We start from the raw sequence: 22,346 nt of genomic DNA on the forward strand, positions 1-22,346 counted from the left end.
AGACCCCGAGCAAGCCACTTAACTCCTAGAGCCTCAGTTGCCCCATCTAACAAAGGGGAGGGGAGGGTGACAGGGTCTTCCCCCAAGGGTAGTTGTGAAGATTAACTGAGGAACTGCCAACATGGGTCTCTGGCACACAGCAAGCCCTTGACCTGTGTTAAACCATTATTGTTGTTTAAAGTTATATTACTTAGCATGCATCTGGGGACAGCAGGAAGAAAAAGATGTTTATCCTTCCCCTACATGGAAGATGGGGGTCTATGGGGGTCCATTGCATGCTCCAGGCCAGGCAGACCAGGTGTCTGTGTGTCTGGGCAGAGGCTGTCCACTTTCTCAGCCACATGAATCTGTCTTTTTTTGCAACACTCTGCTACCCATAGGCCCCACCTGAAAGTACCTGGGATGGGGGAGCTGGGCTCCAGCATATCCATGAGGGAGAAGTCTGTAGGGATGAAGGGTGGTGTCCTAAGGCCAGGGGTGACGTCTGTGCTTCTTCCTCACCAGGCAGAAGGGGCGCAGGTATGGGCCGCTGTTCAGGCTGTCAGCAAGTACCAGCTTCTTTCTCCTGCCCAGTTCTCTGACCACAGTCCTAGCATCCCTTGCAAACAGGGAGGACATGTTCCTGGAGGGGCGAAGAGGGCAGGTGTCCTACAAAGCCGTGGGGACCTTGGTGAAGTCTCTCAGCTGAACTGAATTTCTAGCAGAAATTCAGTGGGGAGCCCTGAGCAGGCTTCTCCCAGGTGCTTCTGATGCAGGGCTGGGTCCCAAAGTCAGCAGGTAGGTGGAAATCACAGGTGGCCAAAACTACCCTGGAAATACCGCCCTGTAAATCACTCCCCTCCTGACAGCATGGGGCCTGGAGAAACTCCAAGGCCAAGAACTTCCTTCTCTTAGTTTTAGAACAGGTGTTCCCTTGGGAACATTACTAAATCCCTCTGGTCCTTGGTTTCCTCAGCTGTAAAGCAGAAATTTATTCATATTTATGTAAAATATAGACAATTCCTATCTATAACAGTATATCCCCTATTGGACTGTTATGAGGACTAACAAATTGATGTTGGCATATGTTGATAAGCTGTTACCCTTTGTATCCTGGCCTTGCTTGCTTTTCTGAGGTGGTGGGTGCCCAGGTGGGTGGGAAGAGGGAGAGGAGATGGGGTGGCATGAGAAGGGACACTGCAAGCCAGTGCATGTGTTTTAGGATGAGCACTCACAGCCAAGTGGGAAGGGGAGACCACGGGAGCTTATGACTACAGTCCAGGGAAGTATGCCCTGGGCTCCAGCGGGATGTGGGATGCCAGGGGCTGGCCTTGGCTGCAGCCCCAGGGAAAAGAGGCAGGTGAGGGGCCAGCTTCTCCACTAGGCACGGTGCCCAGGACTCACACTACTTTTAGGGCCCACGAAAATGTTTTAATTTATTTAAAATCAGAAGAAAGAAATAAGTTTTTAGGTCTAAGAGAGTGTCTTTTTTTTTTTTAAAGATTTTATTTATTTGATGTAGAGAGAGAGAGAGATCACGACTAGGCAGAGCAGCAGGCAGAGAGAAAGGGGGAAGCAGGCTCCCTGCTGAGTGGAGGGCCCGATGTGGGGCTCGATCCCAGGACTCTGAGATCATGACCTGAGCTGAAGGCAGAGGCTTAATCCACTGAGCCACCCAGGCACCCCCTAAGAGAGTGTCTTAATTAAAGTGTTAATATATTCGTCTTTTTGCCAATAGTCTTTTTTTCCTTTTCCTCTCCAACTTAAAGTGAAAGAGAAACTTCCCTGTTGTTGGGAATGGGCCAACACAGCCTTAACTGACAATAGTTGCTATTTTTATGGAGGAAGCCGCCCCCCTCCCCGCAAAAGGGGCTGCGGCCTGGGGAAGCGTGGGCCTGCTCAGGCCTGCAGGGGGCGCCAGAGACGCGTCTGCGCGAGCTTGGAGAGGGGCGGCTTCGGGGCTGTGGCAGATGGGGCTGGCTAAAGTGATGACCAGGAGGACTTTACGGGGACCGCCTGGGGGCAGCGCCAGCTCGGAGTCGGGGCGGGAAGTAGATTTTCTCCAGAGGAGGTGGGGGCCCGAGAAGGACGAGCGGGAGCATCCGGGAGCAGGAGGAAGGGGTGGGGGTGAGGAGTGGCGGGCCTGGAGCGGGTCTGCACTCCTGCCTGCTGCCCCCTGCCTGCCTCCCAGTCCTGCAGGACCTGGTGTCCCGGGCCTGCCCACACCCATCTGAGGCCCAGGGCGGCTGCCTGTAGGATGGTGGCTGGATGGTGCTGGACTGTAGGCTGTGCCCAGCGCAGGAAGCCTTTGGAACCCGCGTCCCGCACTACAGGGTTTCCAGCCCTGCCCAGGGGTCCTGGTCCCCGCCCTCTCCAGTCCTGACCCTAACACATGGGGGTTGATCCTCCCGCTTTCAATGAGTGCGTGTGGACTTAAATTAATACTTATGCTTTGTGTTCTTTTGTTTTTTATTATTAATTATTTTTATTAACATATAATGCATTATTTGCCCCAGCGGTACAGGTCTGTGGGTCATCAGGCTTACACACTTCACAGCACTCACCATAGCCCATATCCTCCCCAGTGTCCATCACCCAGCCACCTCATCCCCCCCACCACAGCAGCCCTCAGTTTGTTTTGTCAGATTGAGAGTCTCTTACGGTTTGTCTTCCTCCTGATCTCATCTTGTTTCATTTTTTCCTTCCCTACCCCTCAAACCCCTCTGCCTGTCCTCAAATTCCTCATATCAGGGAGATCATATGATAGTTGTCTTTCTCTGATTGACTTATTGAAGCTGATCTGATCCTGCCCCCTCTTTCATGCCCCCCCCTACTTCTGTTGCTTCTTCCCAGAAACGATCACTTGTTTTGGTAATTACCTCCCTTATTTCTTGTTTAAAGGGCATTCTTGAGATATAATTCACAAGCCATACAGTTCACCCCTTGAAAGTGTACAAGTCATTGGCTTTAATATGTTTACAGAATTGTGCAGCCATGACCACAGCCCGTTTTAGAAACTTTTCATTACTCCTCATGCTAACCACTGATATACTTTCTGTATATTTGCCTGTTCCAGATATTTCATATGAACAGGATAATATAATATGTGGCCTTTTGTGTCTCACATCTCTTAATAATAAGCTTGCTCAGTTGTGGCATTGTCCATGGACTTACACCAAGGGAGATGAGGATTTCGGGTCCCCTTGGCTCTACACAACAGCACAGGTCCCATCAAATTGTGACTATGTAAATACTACTCAGCTTTAATAAACCATATTTTTCCTTTCCTATAGGATTTTTGTTTTGTTTCTCAGTGTCAATTTTTATTTTTCCTTCTATTTTCTATGTATCTAGTTAAATCCAAAATTCCTTAAATCTTGTATTTAATATCCCAGATTCAAGGTATTTTATCAATTTCCTCTTCCTGGAGAAATCTCCCCCAAAGCCTTCCTATCTGCTCAGATGGGGACTACTTGTCCTTTGTGTCCCCTCCAGCCCCACTGTCACCCTGGGAATCCCCTTGTCTCTATTCTACACTTAATCTTTTCCCCGTAGCCAGTATCTTCCTCCTGGGTCTCTCTCATTTTGTTGTATCACATCCTCTCAGCTGAGCCACTAACTAACCAACTGAGCCACTCAGGTACCCCTTACAGTTACGCTTATGTTTGATCTTTTGTAGATAACATTTATTCTTCTCCCTGGATTTTTACTCTGTCCTGCATGTTCTGAAACATCACACAAATGTGTTTTGATATGGTCTCATTTTCATCCATTTGTGTCAGGTATGTGATGGGTTCTTTAAATCTAGAAACTCATATTCTGGTTATGGGATATTTTATTGAATTATTTTGTTGATAATTTCCTCTCCACTTGTGTGTGTGTGTGTTCTCTTTTTGAGAACTTGTTTTCAAACAGCTGTTAGGCTTCCTAAACTGCTCTTCTAAATTCCTTTCTTTCCTCTTTCTTATTTTTCATCTTATGACTTTTTACTTTACCTGTTGGGAAAGCTCCTCAACTTTACCTTCTGATCCTTCTATTGAGTTTTTATTATAATAGTTTAATTTCTTTTTTTTAATAAAAAAACTAAAGTTTAATAGACATTTAACAGACATTGAAGGGGTAATGATCACTTGTAGTCTACATTGAAAAGTAATTTTATTTTATTTTTTTAAAGAAGTCATTTATTTATCTGAGGTTGTGGGGACAGCATGAGAGCACAAGCAGAGGTAGTGGCAGAGGGAGAGGAAGAAGCAGGCCCCCGCTGGGCAGGGAGCCCATCAGTGGGACCCTGGGATCTTGACTTGAGCTGAAAGCAGAGCCTCAATGGACTGAGCCACCCAGGCGCCCCAAAAGTAATTTTAATCATATCTAAAACAAAAGAAATATAACAAATTCTATTAAGAAATAATAAAAATGATAAACATTTAATAACACCTAAAATGTAGATAAGACCCCAAACAAAAGTATTAAAATGGCCTTGAAATTTTTTCCCAACAATTCATCTCATAAAATCGATTTCTAAATAGCTCTTATCCTTTGGTTTGGTGTTTTGTCTGCTATCAACTAGGCATTAGTACAGTAGAAAATCACTTATGTTCTTTGCAAATGGTTGGCATCACCATGTAATCGCCTCTTTCCTCAGATTAAATTTCACTCTGTATGTTCCACACGTATGCAGATGAGCATCCGGGTCCTGTTTGGGCAGATCGGAAAGCAGACCTGACATGTAGCCCCAACAGCAGTTAAATGAGAAATCATGTGCAGCAAGGGGTCATGTTTTCTGAGGTTTCCTTGATCACAGGTGGACCAGACATGCCTTATGGTCTTATGTGCTTTCCACGTGTCCAACAAACAGACTGTTTTAACTTCATATGGACAGTATAGTGTTCTTTTGAGTGACACCGCTGATAAAATCCTTTTCCACGTGGATTACAAAAATGCTTTCATCTGTGGTCTCTCATTTTCTTCCATGATGGCATCTTAAAACACATCCTGGTCTAGGGAGCGAGGCATATGTTCAAGTACTAGATTTTCAGTTTCAGAACACTGGCCACAATTAGGATGTTGACAAGGACAGGCAGAATGTTTAAATAACTGTTTTTTTTGGGATACTGTTTATCTGGAAATGATTGTCCCTAAAATCATCCAACATTTCCACAAACACATCTCTTCTGACTGCTCATGAGGACTCTCTCCCATGTGCATCTTCTCCTCTGCATTTCCTAACCCTGTTCCTTGTCAGATTGTGGGGTTCTCCACATCTTTGCATGGGATCCTGAAGCTGCCTGCCCTTAACGAGGATCTGTCCACATTTCCCCCGCACACAGATATGTTCAGTGTGTTTGGCTGAGGAACGAGATGACAGATACGTAGTTACTGGAGTGCGCACAGCTCACAGGATGTTTGGGCTGTTAGAGGACCACCTCTTCCATCAGCATTTATCGACATCCACCCTTTCAGACTTTTCCTACCACTTTTCTTAATAGTGGTACCTTCTTCAGCGTAGTGTCTGTGAAATGGCTCTGCAGGTTCATATAACTCATCGTTGTCAGTGGATTCATTACAGTCTTTATCAGTAACTTTAATAGCGTTAAAGTCTTTCGGTTCAGCTGTAGGAGCATCTTCTGGGCCATCTAGGTAAGGATTCTTTCCCTCTCTGCAGCTCTGCTTTTTCTCCGCTGGCTAGTTTAGACTCCACCGTGCGTGCCCTCTTTCTGCTCCTGGCGGTTGCAGTGGAATCAGCAGCAGCCTGGCTGGTGTCTCTTCCGTATTCATCTGTCTGTGTACAAAATGTTTTAGAAGATGCCTTTTCACCACATTTGGCTTGGGTACTACCATTTTTCCATCTCTAATATCTGCTATTTTGTGGTAGGATCTTGTGTTTTGGTGTGAATATCTGTTAATGCAGGTTAGCCCATGCTCATCTCTAAATTTTTTTTAGAGCTAAAGCCAAATCCCCGACTATCACACCTAAAACTCTGTCCAAAGTGCTGTGACATGGAATCTTTTGGACTAGATAATTTGGACGCTGAACGTTTTCTTACATACATCAGATACTGGTTTGGGAAAATTGCCTAACTGTAAAGACTTCATCAGGCTCTCGATCGCATGGTACCGTTGAACTTGGCTCTGCACACCACCTGTTGGCTTCACTGCCATTTCTAGCCACCGTGCCTTACCCCAAAATAACCATTTTGCTCCTCTGTTTGCTAGAAGCAGAAGGCGAACATTCTGAACTAGAACAGTCTGCATCCTGTATGTCTTCTAAGCAGTCGGGGACGATGTACAGCTGTAGGCAGCTCATCCCCGCTTTAACCTGCTCACAACTGGAGGGAGCGGTCATAGTTTTCCCTAAATACACGAATTGCAAAATGAGATCAGAACACTCAGCACTAATTTTTATGTTGCTGAGATTCAGTTGTGCAGTCCTGTGCTGATGGTTCAAGAAAAACATTCTGAAAGGGGAGCTACAGGCAGCCAGAACGGCTTTATGTGCTTGAAAGCGAACGTCATGGATTGCAGCCCAGCAATCATGGAGAAAACCCCACTCCGTTTGGTGGTTTCGCTGCTGGAGGATGGAGCTGTGGGTGGGCTTTGCCATCATCTGTTAATTAGAGACCTGCTGCTGCAGGAATGGAGCTGAGGAGGCTTTAAGGAGTTGAAGGCAAATCAACCACAGGAAAGGCAAGTGAGGGGCCCCCTGAGGGCCACAGCATATGACGTTTGATAATAGTTTTCATTTCTAAGACCTCTTTTTTTTGTTCTCTCAGTGTTCCTTTTAATTTTTTTTAAAAGGTTTTATTTATTTATTTGACAGAAGAGAGACAGCAAGAGAGGGAACACAAGCAGGAGGAGTAGGAGAGGGAGAAGCAGGCCCCCCGTCTGTTGAGTAGGGAGCCTGATGCGGGGCTTGATCCCAGGATAGTGAGATCATGACCTGAGCTGATGGCAGACGCATAACCACTGAGCCACCCAGACGTCCCTCAGTGTTCCCTTTAAAATAGCTCAAAAAGCACAATTTTGGAAAAGTACATGTGCATACATATGTGCAATATGTGCAATACATAGTGATCAATACGCAGGTATAATTTGGGGGAATATTATTTTTTGAAGCAATTCTGGATGTTTCAAGAAATGTTTGAAGGAAAAAAAAACCCTCTTGTTTTTGACATTTTACTACCTCTTCCTGGTCACATATCTATCTATCCCTTCATTAATCACCTTATTTTTTGATGCATTTCACAGTAAGTTACAGATACCAGTACATTTCATCCCAAACAATTCGTACTGTTACTAGAGTTCAGTATTTGTTTACATTGTTTTGGAGTAGCTTTAATATACAGCAAAATGCTCATATCTTTAGATACTGTTTGATGAGCTTTGACAATTCCATGAACCTTTATCCAGATACAGATCTGTCACTTCAGAATGTTCCCTCAGGTGTGCTGATTCCTGGCTCCATGCTACCTGGAACGCCAGAAGTGGTGGCCCTTGGGCCCCTGAGCTCATTAGGGAAGCTCCCAGCATAGACTGTGTGGGGGGTACAGGCCTCTCTGGACTGAATGCCAGCCGCTGCAGCAGGGAGAGGGTCCCATACAGGGCAGACAGGGGCTGCTTGGCTTCCAGATCCCAGGTTGAGCTGGGGCTGGTCAGCTCCATATTCAGGCCACACTCCTGCAGAAGGCCATAGGTGATGGCCAAATCCTCATCCTGGAGTGTGGCAAGGAGCTCAGGTTTGAGGGTGAAGGGGATATCCTCGAAGTATTTGAAGTTGGGCTCCAGGATGCTCCTTACCTAGAATAAGCAGTATCTGATGTTACAGGTCAGCATTTAAGGTTGGAAAGAGAAAATTTGTCCCCAAGAGGGTCATGCAGGATAACTGAAAATGGTAAGACTTTTGGAGTCAAGGGGACCAGGAGTCATGTCCTGGTCATGTCCTGTGATCAGTGTGATTGTGGACACATTACTGGAAAACGCTGAGCATTGGTTCCTCATCTGCTAAATGGTTACACTAACGTTTCCCGTGTGGAATAGTGGCAGCTGGAGTTAGATGTGTGTGCGTGTGCATACACGCATGCAGTGTGTATATGGATATGCATATGTCTGCACCACATACGTACTTACATAAAGGTATGAGGAGAGAGAAGGAGAGAGCAATCCTCAAGTGGTAACTGTGTTAATAAAGCAGGGATATGATTCCAAGCCCTTGAGTTCCCAAGCCTGGGTTCCTATATGGCTATTTTAGAATTGGCGGGCCCCTCTGCTGGGGTTGCCAGTGAAATGGAGACCCTCCTAAAGTAGCTCATAGCCACTGGGGCCTGTTCCCTAGAGGCAGTTGCAGCCAGGGATTTCCCAGTTGCCAGAGCAGGATCCTGTCTCCCTTCCTGGCAGAAACCTCCATCATCTCTTTTTCCTTGGAGTCATTCTTAACTCCAGTTTTTTCACCCTATTCCCTGGGCGTTGCCCCTGGGGATTTCTCACCAGCTCCTGCTGCTGGAGCAGGATCTTCTTCTTCATGGACTGGGCTAGCAGATCACGTTGGGTGTCACTCAGCCCTGGGATTGGGAACATTTGGGGAAAGAGTGATGAAAAGTCATATTTTCCTCTCCCCGCTGTGAACTAGGAGACCCAATGAGAGGGGAACTCTGAGGCAGAGGAATAATCCACTGGACTTGAAGGTCAAGTTCCCTATACTAGAAAGTTCCCGCTCTGCTCTTGGGATGGTCTTCGGGATGCTATATGACATGGTCCAGAGAATGGGATCCTGAGACCAGAGCCTGGAATCATCCACCCACAGTGATGTGTTGGATGAACTTGGGCTCGTCACTTTCTGGACCTGAGGCCTGTTCTCTGTTCACATGGCAAATTGATCTCACTAAGCCTGCCAGACTTTGGAGAGAGGTGATATGTGAGGATGAAGATCATGATATTTGAAGGGTTTTGGAGAAGTGGCATCTAACCCATGGCTTTTATGAGGTCTGCAGGCCAAACTTGTGACTTTTGTACTTGTCCCCCAGATCACTCTTACCCATTATGGCTTCAAGGAGGTAAATGATGTGAAATCTTTCCTGGATCCATAGGTCTCTTATGTCCTCTTGCATCTCATTTAGGATTTTGCCACCAAAGCTATCCAAAGGATCCCAGGGGTTCCTATCCAGCTGTAGGAGATTGGTGTTATTGGCAATATGATACTACTACTAGTACAACTAGTATTGTTAAATAATTTTGCCTGTGTCTTTTCAGGCTGTATGTAATTAACAAAATTGGGGAGGTCAGGGCACTTTACCTGTGCCAGGGGATTTCTAGCAGCTTCAGTATTTGTGACTGTACTCCTTGGCCCTATTGTGCTTGGGGCCAGTGTCCTGTATCTCTCACATTCTACTCTTTCCCCTGGAATTGCTCCGTCCCTCCTCCTCCATGTGCCTTGGTAGCAGCATCTCCTAAACCTGCCCCCATTACCACTTTTTTTTTTTAAACTTAATTTTATTTTTTCTTTAGACTTTATTTATTTATTTGACAGAGAGAGAGAGAAAAAAATCACAGGTTGGCAGAGAGGCAGGCAGAGACAGAGTGGGGAAGCAGGCTCCCTGCTGAGCAGAGACCCCCCCCCCCCGATGTGGGGCTCGATCCCAGGACCCTGGTATCATGACCCGATCCAAAAGCAGAGGCCTTAACCTACTGAGCCACCCAGGCGCCCCCCCCCATTACCACTTTTGATCAGCTCTAGGTAGCTGTAAGAACCCCTCACCTCATCTGTGAGGTCCTGCAAAGCCTCTTGGTTCCCAAGCATGTTCAGGATAGTATGGAATATAGCATCCTGAGCGTCCTGTGAGAGCAGGGACAGGGCCTCCATTTCCTGGAAAGTCTCCTCCTGAAGGTGCTCAAATTCTGCCAACAGGAATCAACAACAACGAGAATGGGTACAATTCTTTGATTAGAACATTCCTGGGATGATCAGCCCTTCCCTATCAGTAGGAGCCCTTTTATCAACAAAGAGCATCTCTGTGGATGGCATGTTTGAGCTCTGAATAGGTTAGAAGTAGCAGACTAGCAAACGGACTGTCTGAGCACTATGAAATGAGAGGGGTAGAAAGCAGGGAGAAGAGATGGAGATTCTGGAAAGGGGTAATGGGAAGTGGAAGAAAATCACCAGGTGCTCATTTCTGGGACATATGTGATATAACGTGGATTCTAATGTTGGGCCCTTAGAGATGAGGATCTTACGTGCCCTGGGCTCAGTTTCTACATCTGTTAAATGGGGATGTTAAAAGGATTAAATTGAGTTTACATATGGAAAATGCTTGGGGTAATACTGGGTGCACATGAGTTATCCTTCTTATTGTGTAATTCTACTTGTATCGTCTATATCCACAGACAGTTTTAACCAAAGAACTGGGGTGCCTGAGTGGCTCAGTCAGTTGGGCGTCTGCCTTTGGCTCAGGTCATGATCTCAGCATCCTGGGGTTGAGCCCCATGTCGGGCTTCCTGCTCTGTGGTGAGTCTGTTTCTTCCTGTCCCTCTGCTCATGCTCTTTGTCTCTGTCTCTCTTTCTCTCCCTGTGTCTCTCAAATAAATAATTTTTTTTTTAAAGAATTAACCAAGGAAAGAATTTGGGGGCTCTCTGCTTCTGCTAGCAGACTTCAGGTGGCCTCAAGATGATCTGCTGACTGAGGGGCCAGTGGGATGGAAGCTGCAGTGACACAGGTGTTTCTCTTTGGGTCACTGCTGTATTCCTAGGATTCAGAATAATGCCTGTTGCCCACTGAGTTCTTCATGGATGTTTGTCGCAGGCATGCAGAAGTGAATAAAAGAATGAATAAGCAGATTGGACAAGAGCATCTGTTTGGAAGAAGAGCTCAGTTTTCTGAGTTGAATGGAAATTCCAATTTGGGTTCTCAGCTTTGCAGCTTCCTACCGTGGAAGCCCCTTAATTCCCTCTTAGTAGACACTCACCTTGCAGGAGGAATCTGCATTTTCTTCCTCGAAAGAGAAGCACAAGTGATCATCTCTTTTCTCACGCTTAGATCGGCTTTTGAGACACTTTGGAGGGTTCTGTCCTCTCACCACTTCCTCTTGCCTGTCCTCTTCCTGCCCCAATCTGGGTCCATCCCTCCAACCCCATGGCCTTCCTGCACCTTTCCTGTTCCACAAAAGCTAGGGCCAGGCACTAGGGCCTTGGTGGCAAAGGCCAGGGCAGTCTGCCCTGCTGACTGGATGTGGGCAGAATGAGATCCCCCTGCTCTTCTCCAGCAGACACACACCTATTAGGGGGAGGGGACTGCTTGTGAGGGTATCTAAAAGAGAAAGTACGTCCCCTGCCCAAGACTTAGCTTCTGAAGACATTCAGTTTCTCTGACCTTCTGCCCCTGACTTCCCTGACCCCCTCCTGTCCATCTACTCCTGCCCTTTGCCCAGGGGCCATATCTCCCACCTCAGGTAGGGACAGCAGAGGCAATCATGGGGGATTTTGTGCAAAGTGGCCTCATGGAGGGCTACATTCCCACCTTCCTGCCTTGAAAACCACCACTCACCTGGTAACGGTATAAAACCTGTGAACCATTTTGCTGGAAAGAGAAACAGAAATACTCATTCACAAAGCCTTATTCTCCTCTTCCCTTGCCTCCTCCCCACCACTCTCCTTCCTCTTCCCAGCTTTCTCCTCCTCCTCTTCCTACCCCCGCCCCTGGGTTTCTTACCTCTTCCCACTACTTCAGTTGACTTGGTGCCTAGGCACATGGAGACCCAGGCAGTCCCCCCCCCCCCCCCCCCCCCCCGCCCCACAACCCTATCTTAGTGTTCAAAGGAAAAAGGTGGCTTTCTGGTGGCTGAGGCCTGTGCAGGTCAAAGGCAGAGGACAGTAGGAGGCGGTGGAGGAATCTGGCTGGAAAGATTTTCCTGTGGGTCTGTGGGGGCTGAGCCCTGTGCATGGCTCTTACTTGTATCCAGAGGGGGTCAGGGCTCAGCAGGGTCTGAGTCGAGGCAGAGAACTACCCAGCGCTGGAGCTCACCTTTTGGAAAGGTTTTTGTTTGTTTGTTTGTTTGTTTTTAAGCTTTTATTTATTTGAGAGAGCTGAGCAAGAGCCAGAGAGCACAAATGGGTGAGGGACAGAGGGAAAGGGAGGAGGAGACTCCCCACTGAGCAGGGAGCCTGAAGTGGGACTGGACCCCAGGACCCTGAGATCGTGACCCGAGCCAAAGGCAGATGCTTACTGTTTCCCCGACTTGAACACCCAGGCGCGCCCTGGAAAGGTTTTCGGCTTGTCGTCATCTGGGGTGAGAATATCTGGGTGGGAGGAAGTCAGGCCAGGATAGCTGAGGTTATTCCTGCTGGACTGGGTTCACAGCCGGGCACCTACAGCCCCAGACCGCCCCCTCCAGGCCGGCTGTGGCAGCTCTTCTCAGTGGGGCCGGGGACCCCTCCATCATAGTCCCCTGTGATACTGGCTAAAACTCAGAACCCCCGAACTGACTCTGAAGAAGAGCCTGGAACCCGCCTTTTCTACAAGTACCTTGGTTGGTCACTGTGCTCTCTGGCACTGGAGAACTGTCTCTGTAAGGTAAAGGTAATTGGCTTTGTCCCTCCTTCTTTGGGTAGGATTGTCTGTCTGGTGCTCTTTGTCTTACTCTCCTGAGGTCTCCTCCCTTACCTGTTTCTGCTCCCAATCCTGTCCAGGAAGACATGGGTGATTTCACGCTCTATGTGAGAAATGTGCTGAGACTAGATGTTGCAGTGAGGATACTACAGAGAATAGTGTGTGAATGTGTGTGTGTATGGGTGGGTGAATACCTCTGTGTGTGTGTGTGTGTGTGTGTGTGTGTGTGTGTGCATGCATGCGTGTGTGAGTACGTGTGTGTGGTGAGGGCATCCCCGCATCCCTGAGGAGCTGGACCCCAGCTGTACCAGGCTCACCTCTACCTGGGAGTTCAGTTTGGGAAGGCACAGGCCAAGCACTCTGAGCTGGTTGTGCCCCAGCACTCCCCAGTCCACCCAGCCCTGCAGCTGCTGTTTACTGCAGATGGTTGCCACCCTGTGGAATCAGAGCCCAGAGGGGAGAGTGCTGGGGCCCTACGGCTAGCGAGGGAGGGAGAGGTGTAGATAAAGCCCTGCCTTATGCTCTGAGGACATTATGTCCCCAGTTTGGTTTGGGACCCTGCTGATATCTCAGGGGCTTTGACCTGAGGTGATGGGGAGCCTAGGGGAGCTTCCTGTGGCTTCCCAGGTGAACTGCTGAGAGTGGCTTGAGTGAGTCCTTGACTGAATAGAGACGGTGGGATTGGGGCTGCACTTCGCCCAGTGCTAAGGACACCTTGGCACTGGGTCCCTCTTTGTCCCTCTCCATGTGGGACACTGTCTCTGTATCTCCCCCAGCAGTGTTTCAGGCCGTGCCGGGGCCGGAGGGGGCCATGGGTGATGGGACGTGAGTGCGCCCCCACGGCTGGGAAATGTCCTCAGCCTTCTCCGTGAGTGGGCGGAGCCGAGAGTGGAAGCGTGAGCGTGCTGGTGCTCCCTCCCCTCTCGCTTCTCCCCTTCCTTCCCCAGCTGCCTCTTGCATCCTCCGCTTACCCCAGCCGTCCTCCTCAAAAAGCAGCTGCTTCCTCTTGTAGGCCAACACCGTGCCCTGTGACAGAGTCAGCATCTTCTCTGTCACTTTGTGAACCTCTCCCTGGCATTGACCCTGGGGAGAGAAAGGCAGTACGGTCCCGTATGCATGTGATCTTAAAACTCAGGTACAGCTAGGAAGCTCACGCTCGGAGAACCCAGCATCTTCTCCTCTCACTCTCCCTTGATCCTGATTTTCAGGTCCTGCTCTTTAGTCCTTCTTGGTCCAGTATTTACTTTCATTTTTCTCAGGTTCATGTTTGCATTGCAGTGATTTATTATTTTTTTTCAGATTTAAGTGTATCCAGTTATTTTCTCCTTTGAATGATGAAGATTTTATCTTCTTACTCTTCCCCCTTCCCCAGCCCTACCCTTCCTTCCCCATCCTCCTAAAATGTTCACATCCCAATATCTATGTTAAAATCCATTGTTTACTCTTGGGGAAACTGCTTCTCCTCACTCCAGATCTTTGCTTTATCAGTTAATTACATGTGTCAGTCCTGTGCCCTCTCTGCCTCTTACTCATCTTCCCAGGGAATGTAGGGTTGAATTTTGTGAGATCATGCATTTCTGAAGACTTCCTTCTTTTACTCTCACACTTGAGCATTATTTTGACTGGACATAGAATTCTAAGCTGTACTTTTTTGGAAAATGACTTTTGTTTTCCTTTTTTTGGAGATATTCTTGATTTTCTTTTGGAAGCAAATTTCCTGATAGTTCACACTTAGGTTTTGTGGTGTATGTGGACCCATGAAACTGGCCTCCTGTTGGTCCTTTCATCTGGAAGCACATTTTTCCAGTCCTACCTTTCTTGTATTATTTCCTGGGTGACTGTCTGACTGTGTCTCCGTTCTCTCTTTCTGGAGCTCCTGTTATTCACATTTTGAATCTCTAGGACTAACCCTCTTAATTTTAAATTTAACATTTTCCTTACTTTTTTTGGGGGGGATATTTCTTTGATTATCATATTTTGGTTTTTCTATTAAAAAAATATAGACTTCCGGTTTCTGGTCTGGCACGTAAAGAGCTTAGAAATTGTTACTCTGTCCTCAAATCAAGCGAAAAGCTGACAAACTTTACTGAGATTATCAGTCTGGGTTTTCCAGAAAAACAGCACCACTAGGCTCTCTGTCTCTGTCTATATATTTATCTGTCTAAAGGGCTTTATTGTGAGGGATCTGCTCATGCAGTTACAATGGTTGAGAAGTCCCAAGATGTGCAGGCCCAGGAGAACTTATGGTATGGTTCTCATTCGAATCTAAAGGCCCGAGAACCAGGCGAGCCCATGGTGTAGCTCACAGTGTCAGTCAGTCTGACAGCAGAAGAACAGCGTCCCAGCTGAAAGACACTCAGGCAGAGCTTAGTCTTTCTCCACGTTTGTTTTGTGCATACCTTCAGTGGACTGGATGAAGCTCACTTACCCTGCTTTACCAGTCTGCCCATTCAAAGCTCATCCGGAAGCCCCTCTCGCAGACACACCCAGAGTAGCGCTGAACCAAGTATCATGGACCAGTCACAGCGGCAACGTAAAATGAACCATCCCGTGGAGTAGTAATTACTGTATTCTAGAGAGCTGATTGTTAATACATATTGTAGTGGACTTCTACGGAGGTGTTATATTTTAATTTTATGGATGAGGGAACCCTATCTCAGAAACAAGAATACTGTCCTCAGGCAGCCAAGTGAGTAAATGGCTTCTCCAGAATTCAGCCCTACTCTTTGAATGTCCTGGCGAATCAAATATTACCTAAAAGAGTCAAGTGCAAATCAACGGCATGGGAAACTGAGGCAGCCATGAACCAGGGGTGACATACAAACTGTTCGATGTCACAGCCCCAGAGCCCACACTTAGATGGCACTGGTTGTGAACAGCTGGGACGGCGGCCGGACACACCACTGAGCAGTCACCCTGTGCGAGGTGCCACAGGGTGCTCTGCCCTAACGAAACCCAGTCCACCTGTCCGAACAGGTGGGAAAACAGCTGAACAGGGCACTATCCTCCCAGCTGGATGGAGTTTTGTTTCAAACTTCTTTAACACTGGGTGGTGCCTTGCTCTCCTTTCGGGTTCATTCACAGATCTTGGAAAGTTAGCGCACATCTCAGTTTTTGTTTTGTTTTAGTTCCTAAATCTCTTAAGTGAGGACAAGTTACATATGAAATATATTGCGTGTAAATGTCCATTATAACACACATACACGAACTTTATATGTTCCTGAATCATGGTTCATGTTGACTTAATATTTGATAAACTGAGGTGTTTAAGCCATTTTTTAAACACGGTTACTGTAAGTTATGTACATCAGACATGCTTGGAGATATTTAATCTCAGTCCAGAACACTTTCTACTCAGGGGTTGCCGTTATTTAGGATATTTTAACTGCTGAAGTTTTGTACTGTGGTCTCTAGTTTCCGCAGCCACGGAGCCCCACTTGTATGAAGTAGAACAGCCATACTTTAGAGGATCCAGAATCTGTCATTTACCCAAAGCAACGTGTAATCACCAATAATTAAGTTTATCTTCTATTTTATCAATATTGAATAATCTCATATATTAAGATACTAAAATGAGGATGTTAGAATATATTCTCAGGTCAGGAGTCAGGCACGTGAGAAGTGGGAAATAATAGCCCCATTCATTCCACCCCCAAAGATGGGTCCTGATCGACTGCAGAGCCCCTGAACAGTGAGGCTGGCTGGCTGTGCTCTTAGTGTCCCCAGCCCACAACAGGGACAACCGTGTACCTTGACCAAAAGAGTCCAAGGGATTGAGCAACTTCCTGTAGCAGTCATACTTCTGCTGTCATGCAGCTTAGTGCTCTGGGTCAGCTCCACGGTCTCTGTCACCACATAGAGATTGTTCCCTCTGTCCTGGGACTTCACCAGCAGTAACAACTTTGGATCCAGCACTTTCCTGGGGCAGATGGGAAGAGAAAGGTCATAGTGGGAAAGGGATGCCTTCTTGGGTTATTCTAGGTTACTCTTCTAAGAACCTGGATGGGGTAGAAAGTGTTTGGAACTTGACAGGTGAGCTCTCAATGGGTAGGAAGATACTGCTTATAGGTTAGGTGGTTTAGGGCAACAGAACGTCTTCTCTGTTATGTATGGTGGCGGGGCCCCCGTTCTCTGACAGGGGTATGGGTTCGAGGGTGTGCATCCCATATGATGAAAGACATCTGCATTTTCCAAAATTACTTTTGTCCTATTAGGGTAGTTGATAGATTTTCAGTACTAGGGCCTCTCAGCAGAAGGAGGCTGGAAGTCAGCGAGGCCAGGTGATTGAGAACAGTGCTGGGGAAGCCCCATAGTCAAGGCCGGTTACGTACACTGCACATGGAGTGGGTGGATAAAGTGTGATAAAGCAGGCAGATGCTAGGTGATTCTTCATGACTAGCTCAGCTGGGCTTGGTGGGCTGACTGTCCCTAGCAGGTGGTTGTGCAGCTTGACTTGAAAAATCCAGGATGGGGGAGATGGGGAAGGTCTGTAGTACTGAAGACAAAGTCCATCCCCATTTCAATTCTGAGACCCAACTCTGGTTCTACTCCAGGCCCCACTTGCCTGGTGCCCTGGTAACAGCCGTGGGGAATACTGTGAGATCCTTAAATTTGCCTTTCAGTGCAGGTGGTCACTGAGCATCCAATGTGGGCTTTCCTATTGCCCTTGGAGACAAATGCAAGCTCCTTACCATGCATCCAAGGGGCATGTCATCTGACTTCTACCTGCTTCCTCTGCTTCATTTTATACCACGTTCATCCCCGCTGACTAAGCTTCGGCCTCCCCGGCCTCTTCTTGGTCTTGGAAACATCCAGCTCTCCCATACTCCAGGACCTCTAAACCCCAATTCGAACCCCTTTCCTCCTGCTCTTGCTTGCTTCTGTCATTCTTTACGCCCGAGTTCAGCTGTTAGTGGCCAGAGAAACTTAAGACCAACCACCTGCAGTGTCTCTTCCCCCTTGTCCTGTTTCTTATCTCCAGAGTTCCCATCACGATCTGCAAGTGCCTTCCTGGCTGAATACATTAAATGCCCACTTCCCATTTACTAGAAATAGCCAACTGCCTTCCACAGCCCCCACCCCCACCCCTGGCCCCTGTATTTAAAGTTTTGACCTCAGGCTTACTTACTTCACTTGGAGCTAGCTAAGTAAAAGGTACCTTAGAAATTGGGACGCCTGGATGGCTCAGTTGGTTAAGCAACTGCCTTCGGCTCAGGTCATGATCCCAGCGTCCTGGGATCGAGTCCCACATCGGGCTCCTTGCTCAGTGGGGAGCCTGCTTCTTCCTCTGCCTCTGCCTACCACTCTGTCTGCCTGTGCTCATGCTCTCTCTCTCTCTCTCTAACAAATAAATAAATAAAATCTAAAAAAAAAAAAAGAAATTGGGTCTTTCACTACTGAAATACTGAGAATATTTTTGTTATTTCTTTTCACGCAGCTAAGGAATCTGAAATACTCTTTTGTACCATAAACAGTCTTTGCAAATTTTTTTTTTTTTTGCAAATGTTATTTTAAATAAGGGCCTTGTAAGGACCCAGGAATACAGAAATTTCCCAAGGCCCAGTGAAAGTAACTTTCAGTTTCTAAAAGGTTTGCTGTTTTTTAACTTGTTGCCTACTAGTGTGTCGCCTTTATGAACACACTATTTAAGCTGACGTAGGAAGCTGTCCATAGCTCCTAGAGGATCATTTGATATCTGCCTTTGCCCATATACATGCAGGTACATGGAATCGCAGGACACAGCTGCATACTTGACTTATTAAGCAGAGAGTTTCGGATTCTTTGTCACAGGTTTAATAAATAGATACCAGATAACTGATAATGGCCAGTTGGCTGAATGAATGAATAAATACCCGAGAAGAACCAGCATGGTCTGGGATGTCATGCTCTGCACTCTGAACCTAGCAGCAAAGCCTGCTAGGGGCTTTTTTTGTGCACGAGGAGAGCCCTACGGGCCCTGTTGACCCGTTCCTTCCTTCCTGTGGCCTCACCTCTTTTGAAGGTCTTTCCATTTATGGGTCAGGATACTAACAACTTGAAACTGGAGGGAGGATCCACGGCATTCAGTAGCTTCCCTTGACACATTCACTTCTAGCCCAGCGGTCACGTTGGTAGAAGCCTTCTGCTTCTGGCCCACAGTGTCACTGAGGTGAAATGGTCCTGAGACATCAATTTCTGGGGACAGAAAAAGTGGCCTTAGATTGAGCCAAGAATTTACTCTGGAATGGAGGGAAAGTGAGTGGCAGAGTCCTGTGTTGTTCCAACCCTCCTATTCATTTACATCTGTCAGTTGAGAATCTGTCACACGAATGGTTATTATTATTATTTTTTTTTATTATTTATTTATTAGAGAGAGAGAAACTGGGGGCAGGGCAGAGAGAGAATCCTCAAGCGGACTCCTTGCTGATGTGGAGCCTGATATGGGGGCTCCATCTCTTGACCCTGAGATCATGACCTGAGCCAAAAATAAAGATTCAGGCACTCAAAAAACTGAGCCACCCAGGTGACCCTCAATTAATGTTTAAATGTAAATTCCTGCTGAGGACAAATGTCTGAATCAGCCCAGGTGTTGGATAACAGCGATAGCACTCCAAACCCCAAGATGCGGTAACATCGTGTGTGCACCAATCGAGGGGACCCACGACATCATCTTTCCTCTGGAGCAGGCACAACGTCCAGCCCAGGCAGAAGCACCCTGGAGCAGAAAGGGTGAAACATATGGAGACAGGCGGATCTGAGTTTGGATTCTAGTCTTACTAACTCCTAGGTGCATAACCTGGCGCAGATTACTTTATGTTTCAATTCACAGTTGTGTGAGTGGGGATAATGTCCCTGACGTAAGAGGCTGCGGTGAAAATTAGATGAACGAATACATGCTTGTGTCCAGGTGTTGCAGATTCTCAAGTAACCATAGCTTCTTGCCCAGGGTCTTTTGGCAAAACCAACGCTAACGCTGACCTGTGTGGGGGCCTCAGGGACCCTTGCGTACCGCACTGCCTGTGAGCACCCGTGTTTTCCACTCCTCGCCCCCTTGCCCTTGTTGACAGTACCTGGGACTGAAGAGCCTGGCTCCAGGAAGTCCGTGAGAGTGTACTCTGTCGGCACGTCAGGTGATTCCCAGAACCCCGAGCGGGTCCTCCTCTTCCGTAGTATCGAGGGCGAGCGGTATTTCTTGGCGCTCTCCAGGGGTCTCATGGGCCTCAGGTCTTCGGCTCCAATCTCTTTGACCAAGATCTTGCTGATACGCTCAAACAGGGAGGGCATATTGCTAGGAGCCGATGGAACAGCTGTCTGAAATTCAGTTGAGAGGGGGAAGCTCTCACGGAGCTTGATATTGCTCCTTAAACAGAGAACAAATACATGAGACTAACTTAGCTCTTAGAATAGTGACTAGATCATAACTTCCTCAACTTTGGTATTCTAAGCACAGTCTAGGCTTTGGAGAAAAGTGCTACTGTGAAATTCATTGCCCTCTATGGCTAGAATAGAAAAGCCTGTGTGTCTCCCCAGCCCCAAACCAAGGGCACTCTAAGGCCCAGGAAGTTCTCTGTAGGATCATCAGGTCCTTTCAGAGGGACCTGAAAGAAAGTTCGGTGCATGTTACAGATTCATGTGGTGGCAGAAGTGGTGGTAGTGTTTGCAAGTGGGAAGGGAAGGCCTCACTGAGACGTGACATTTGACAGGTGGGGAGCAGTGAACTATGCATGTGGCTCTCTGGGGAAGGGATTTCAGGCAGAGGAATGAGCAAGCACAGGGATCCTCCAGGAAGAAAGACCCGATATGAGCCCAGGTGCAGGGCCTGAGAGAATTCATCAGAAAGGGGTGGGGGGCTTGCTGGTCATTGTGAGGACTTACTTTTTACCTGACGTGGGACTGGTGGCTCTTGGAGGGGGCTGAGCTCAAGAGGGACAAGTGGGACACGGCTTTTGAAAAGATGCCTGTGTTTGCCGTGTTGACCACAGACACAGTGGGGCAGGAAGAGCAGAAGTAGGGAGTCTAGTTAGGAAGGACTGCAGTGACCCATCCCTGAGCTGATGGGGGATGGGGCCAGGATGCTGGCCCAGGAAGCCACGAGAAGCGGTCAGGTCCTGGTCTGTGTGGAAGGTAGAGCCAACATCTACCAAGAGAGTGGGGTGGCGAGGTGGCCCCCAGGGCTACTCAGAGCTCTGACACTCAGAGTGAGTCAGGAAAGTGGCATGTATACATCAGCAGACTCATTCTGAAATGGGCTGTGTGGTACAGAGGGAGATGGTCAAGGGGAGCAAGGCAAGATGGAGGAAACAGGAGTCCTGGCAAATAAAGGGAAGCTGGCGTGGGGATCCAGACAACCGATTCTGTCTGCATGTGTCACTCACTGTGATCTCAGTGAGCTTGTAGGGACAAACTGGGTGCTTTTTATGGGCTACTTCTGCTCATTTATTTATTCAAAGATTCTATTTACTTATTTAAGAGAGAGTGAGAGATCATGAGCCGGTGGGTGGGGCGGGTAGAGGGAGAAGCAGACTCCCCACTGAGCTGACACGGGATCGTGACCTGAGCAGAAGGCAGACGCTTAACCAACTGAGCCACCCAGTTGTCCTGGGCCCCTTCTGCTCTTACAGAAGAGATTCAGCGGGTCTTAGTATGTCATTCAGAGAGAGCTGACCATGATTTGAATACCTCAGAGACTTAGGCCTTTGTTATGTATGCACAGTGAAGTAATACACATACATCAATATGCCCTTATTTATAGCTGGAATGGGCCTTAACTCTAGCTTGGTAGATATATAGCAGGTGATTATTATTTTTTTTTTTCAGAAGATTTTACTTATTTATTTGGGAGAGAGAGAATGGGAGAAAGAGAGAGCATGAGAGTGGGGAGGGTCAGAGGGAGAAGTAGACTCCGCGCTGAGCAGGGAGCCGGCTGTGGGACTTGATTCTGGGACTCCAGGACCATGACCTGAGGGGAAGACAGTCGCTTAACCAATTAGCCACCCAGGTGCCGTAGCAGGTGATCTTTAGAGGACAGAGATAAGATCTAGGCCACAAGACATTGACAGAATCAGGGGGCTTAATGAGCACCTGGTTCAGGTGTTCGAAGTGGCAGAGAGAGGAATTTCCCCTCCAAAGGACAAATATGCATTTCTTGTGCCTCCGTAGACAAGATGAAGCCAGGCAAGTTGTACAGCTTGTGTATAGCAGCTAGAGAAGTACTTTATATATGTTTGTGAATTGGCTAAGTATAGTGCCACAATACTCATGCCTTTGAAGATTTTATTCAATCTTGCTGTGACTGAAATAGGATAAGAGAATCACTTGCATGAAGACGGGCTGAAATGGTAAAATAATAAACCCAGAAGCCTGCATTGTGCTGGGTGGGCCATGAATCACTAGAAACATGATAAAGTCAGTCCTTCTGCTAGGTGTCAGGACCCTGGATAGGTAGTCGTCATCCTGGATGACGCCGTCATGCTTCCTAAACATTTTCAGCATCAGCAAATTCAGGATTTCCACCAGTCCTAGTACAAGAAACAAAGACCAGTGCTTATGAGGAGAGACATGGTTCCCAGGGAAATTGATCCTCTGTAAATTCACTTGTTCATTCATTTATTTACTTATTCATTCAGCCAATTTTTAATGAGAACCTATTCCATGCTAGGCCCCATGCTAGGAATTGTCAGTGCCATGGTAAACAAAGAGTAGGAATGGTCTCTGACCCATTGAGGTTTGCAGCCTAGCGAGAAACACAGCTATTTACGAAGTGAACTCACTAATAAATACGTGCGCATGTGTAAA

The 22,346-nt window shown here is 47.4% G+C and overlaps 1 protein-coding gene and 1 pseudogene across 1 annotated transcript; both read right to left on the bottom strand.

Annotated features, from left to right (window-relative positions):
• Nucleotides 1–4,569: 4,569 nt before the first annotated feature.
• On the bottom strand, nucleotides 4,570–6,580 carry LOC125098511 (zinc finger and BTB domain-containing protein 1-like; annotated as a pseudogene).
• An 862-nt stretch (nucleotides 6,581–7,442) lies between these two features.
• Nucleotides 7,443–19,835, bottom strand: GSDMC (gasdermin C). Its single transcript, XM_047723816.1, has 10 exons — nucleotides 19,622–19,835; nucleotides 18,563–18,746; nucleotides 16,323–16,491; nucleotides 13,544–13,655; nucleotides 11,511–11,543; nucleotides 9,728–9,867; nucleotides 9,008–9,137; nucleotides 8,461–8,534; nucleotides 7,529–7,773; nucleotides 7,443–7,446 (listed from the first exon to the last, which is right to left on the bottom strand). The coding sequence occupies exons 1-10, from the start codon at nucleotides 19,833–19,835 to the stop codon at nucleotides 7,443–7,445; spliced, it is 1,305 nt and encodes a 434-aa protein (XP_047579772.1).
• Nucleotides 19,836–22,346: the final 2,511 nt, after the last annotated feature.

Source organism: Lutra lutra, chromosome 4, assembly GCF_902655055.1.
Source record: "Lutra lutra chromosome 4, mLutLut1.2, whole genome shotgun sequence".
Lineage (NCBI taxonomy): Eukaryota > Metazoa > Chordata > Mammalia > Carnivora > Mustelidae > Lutra > Lutra lutra.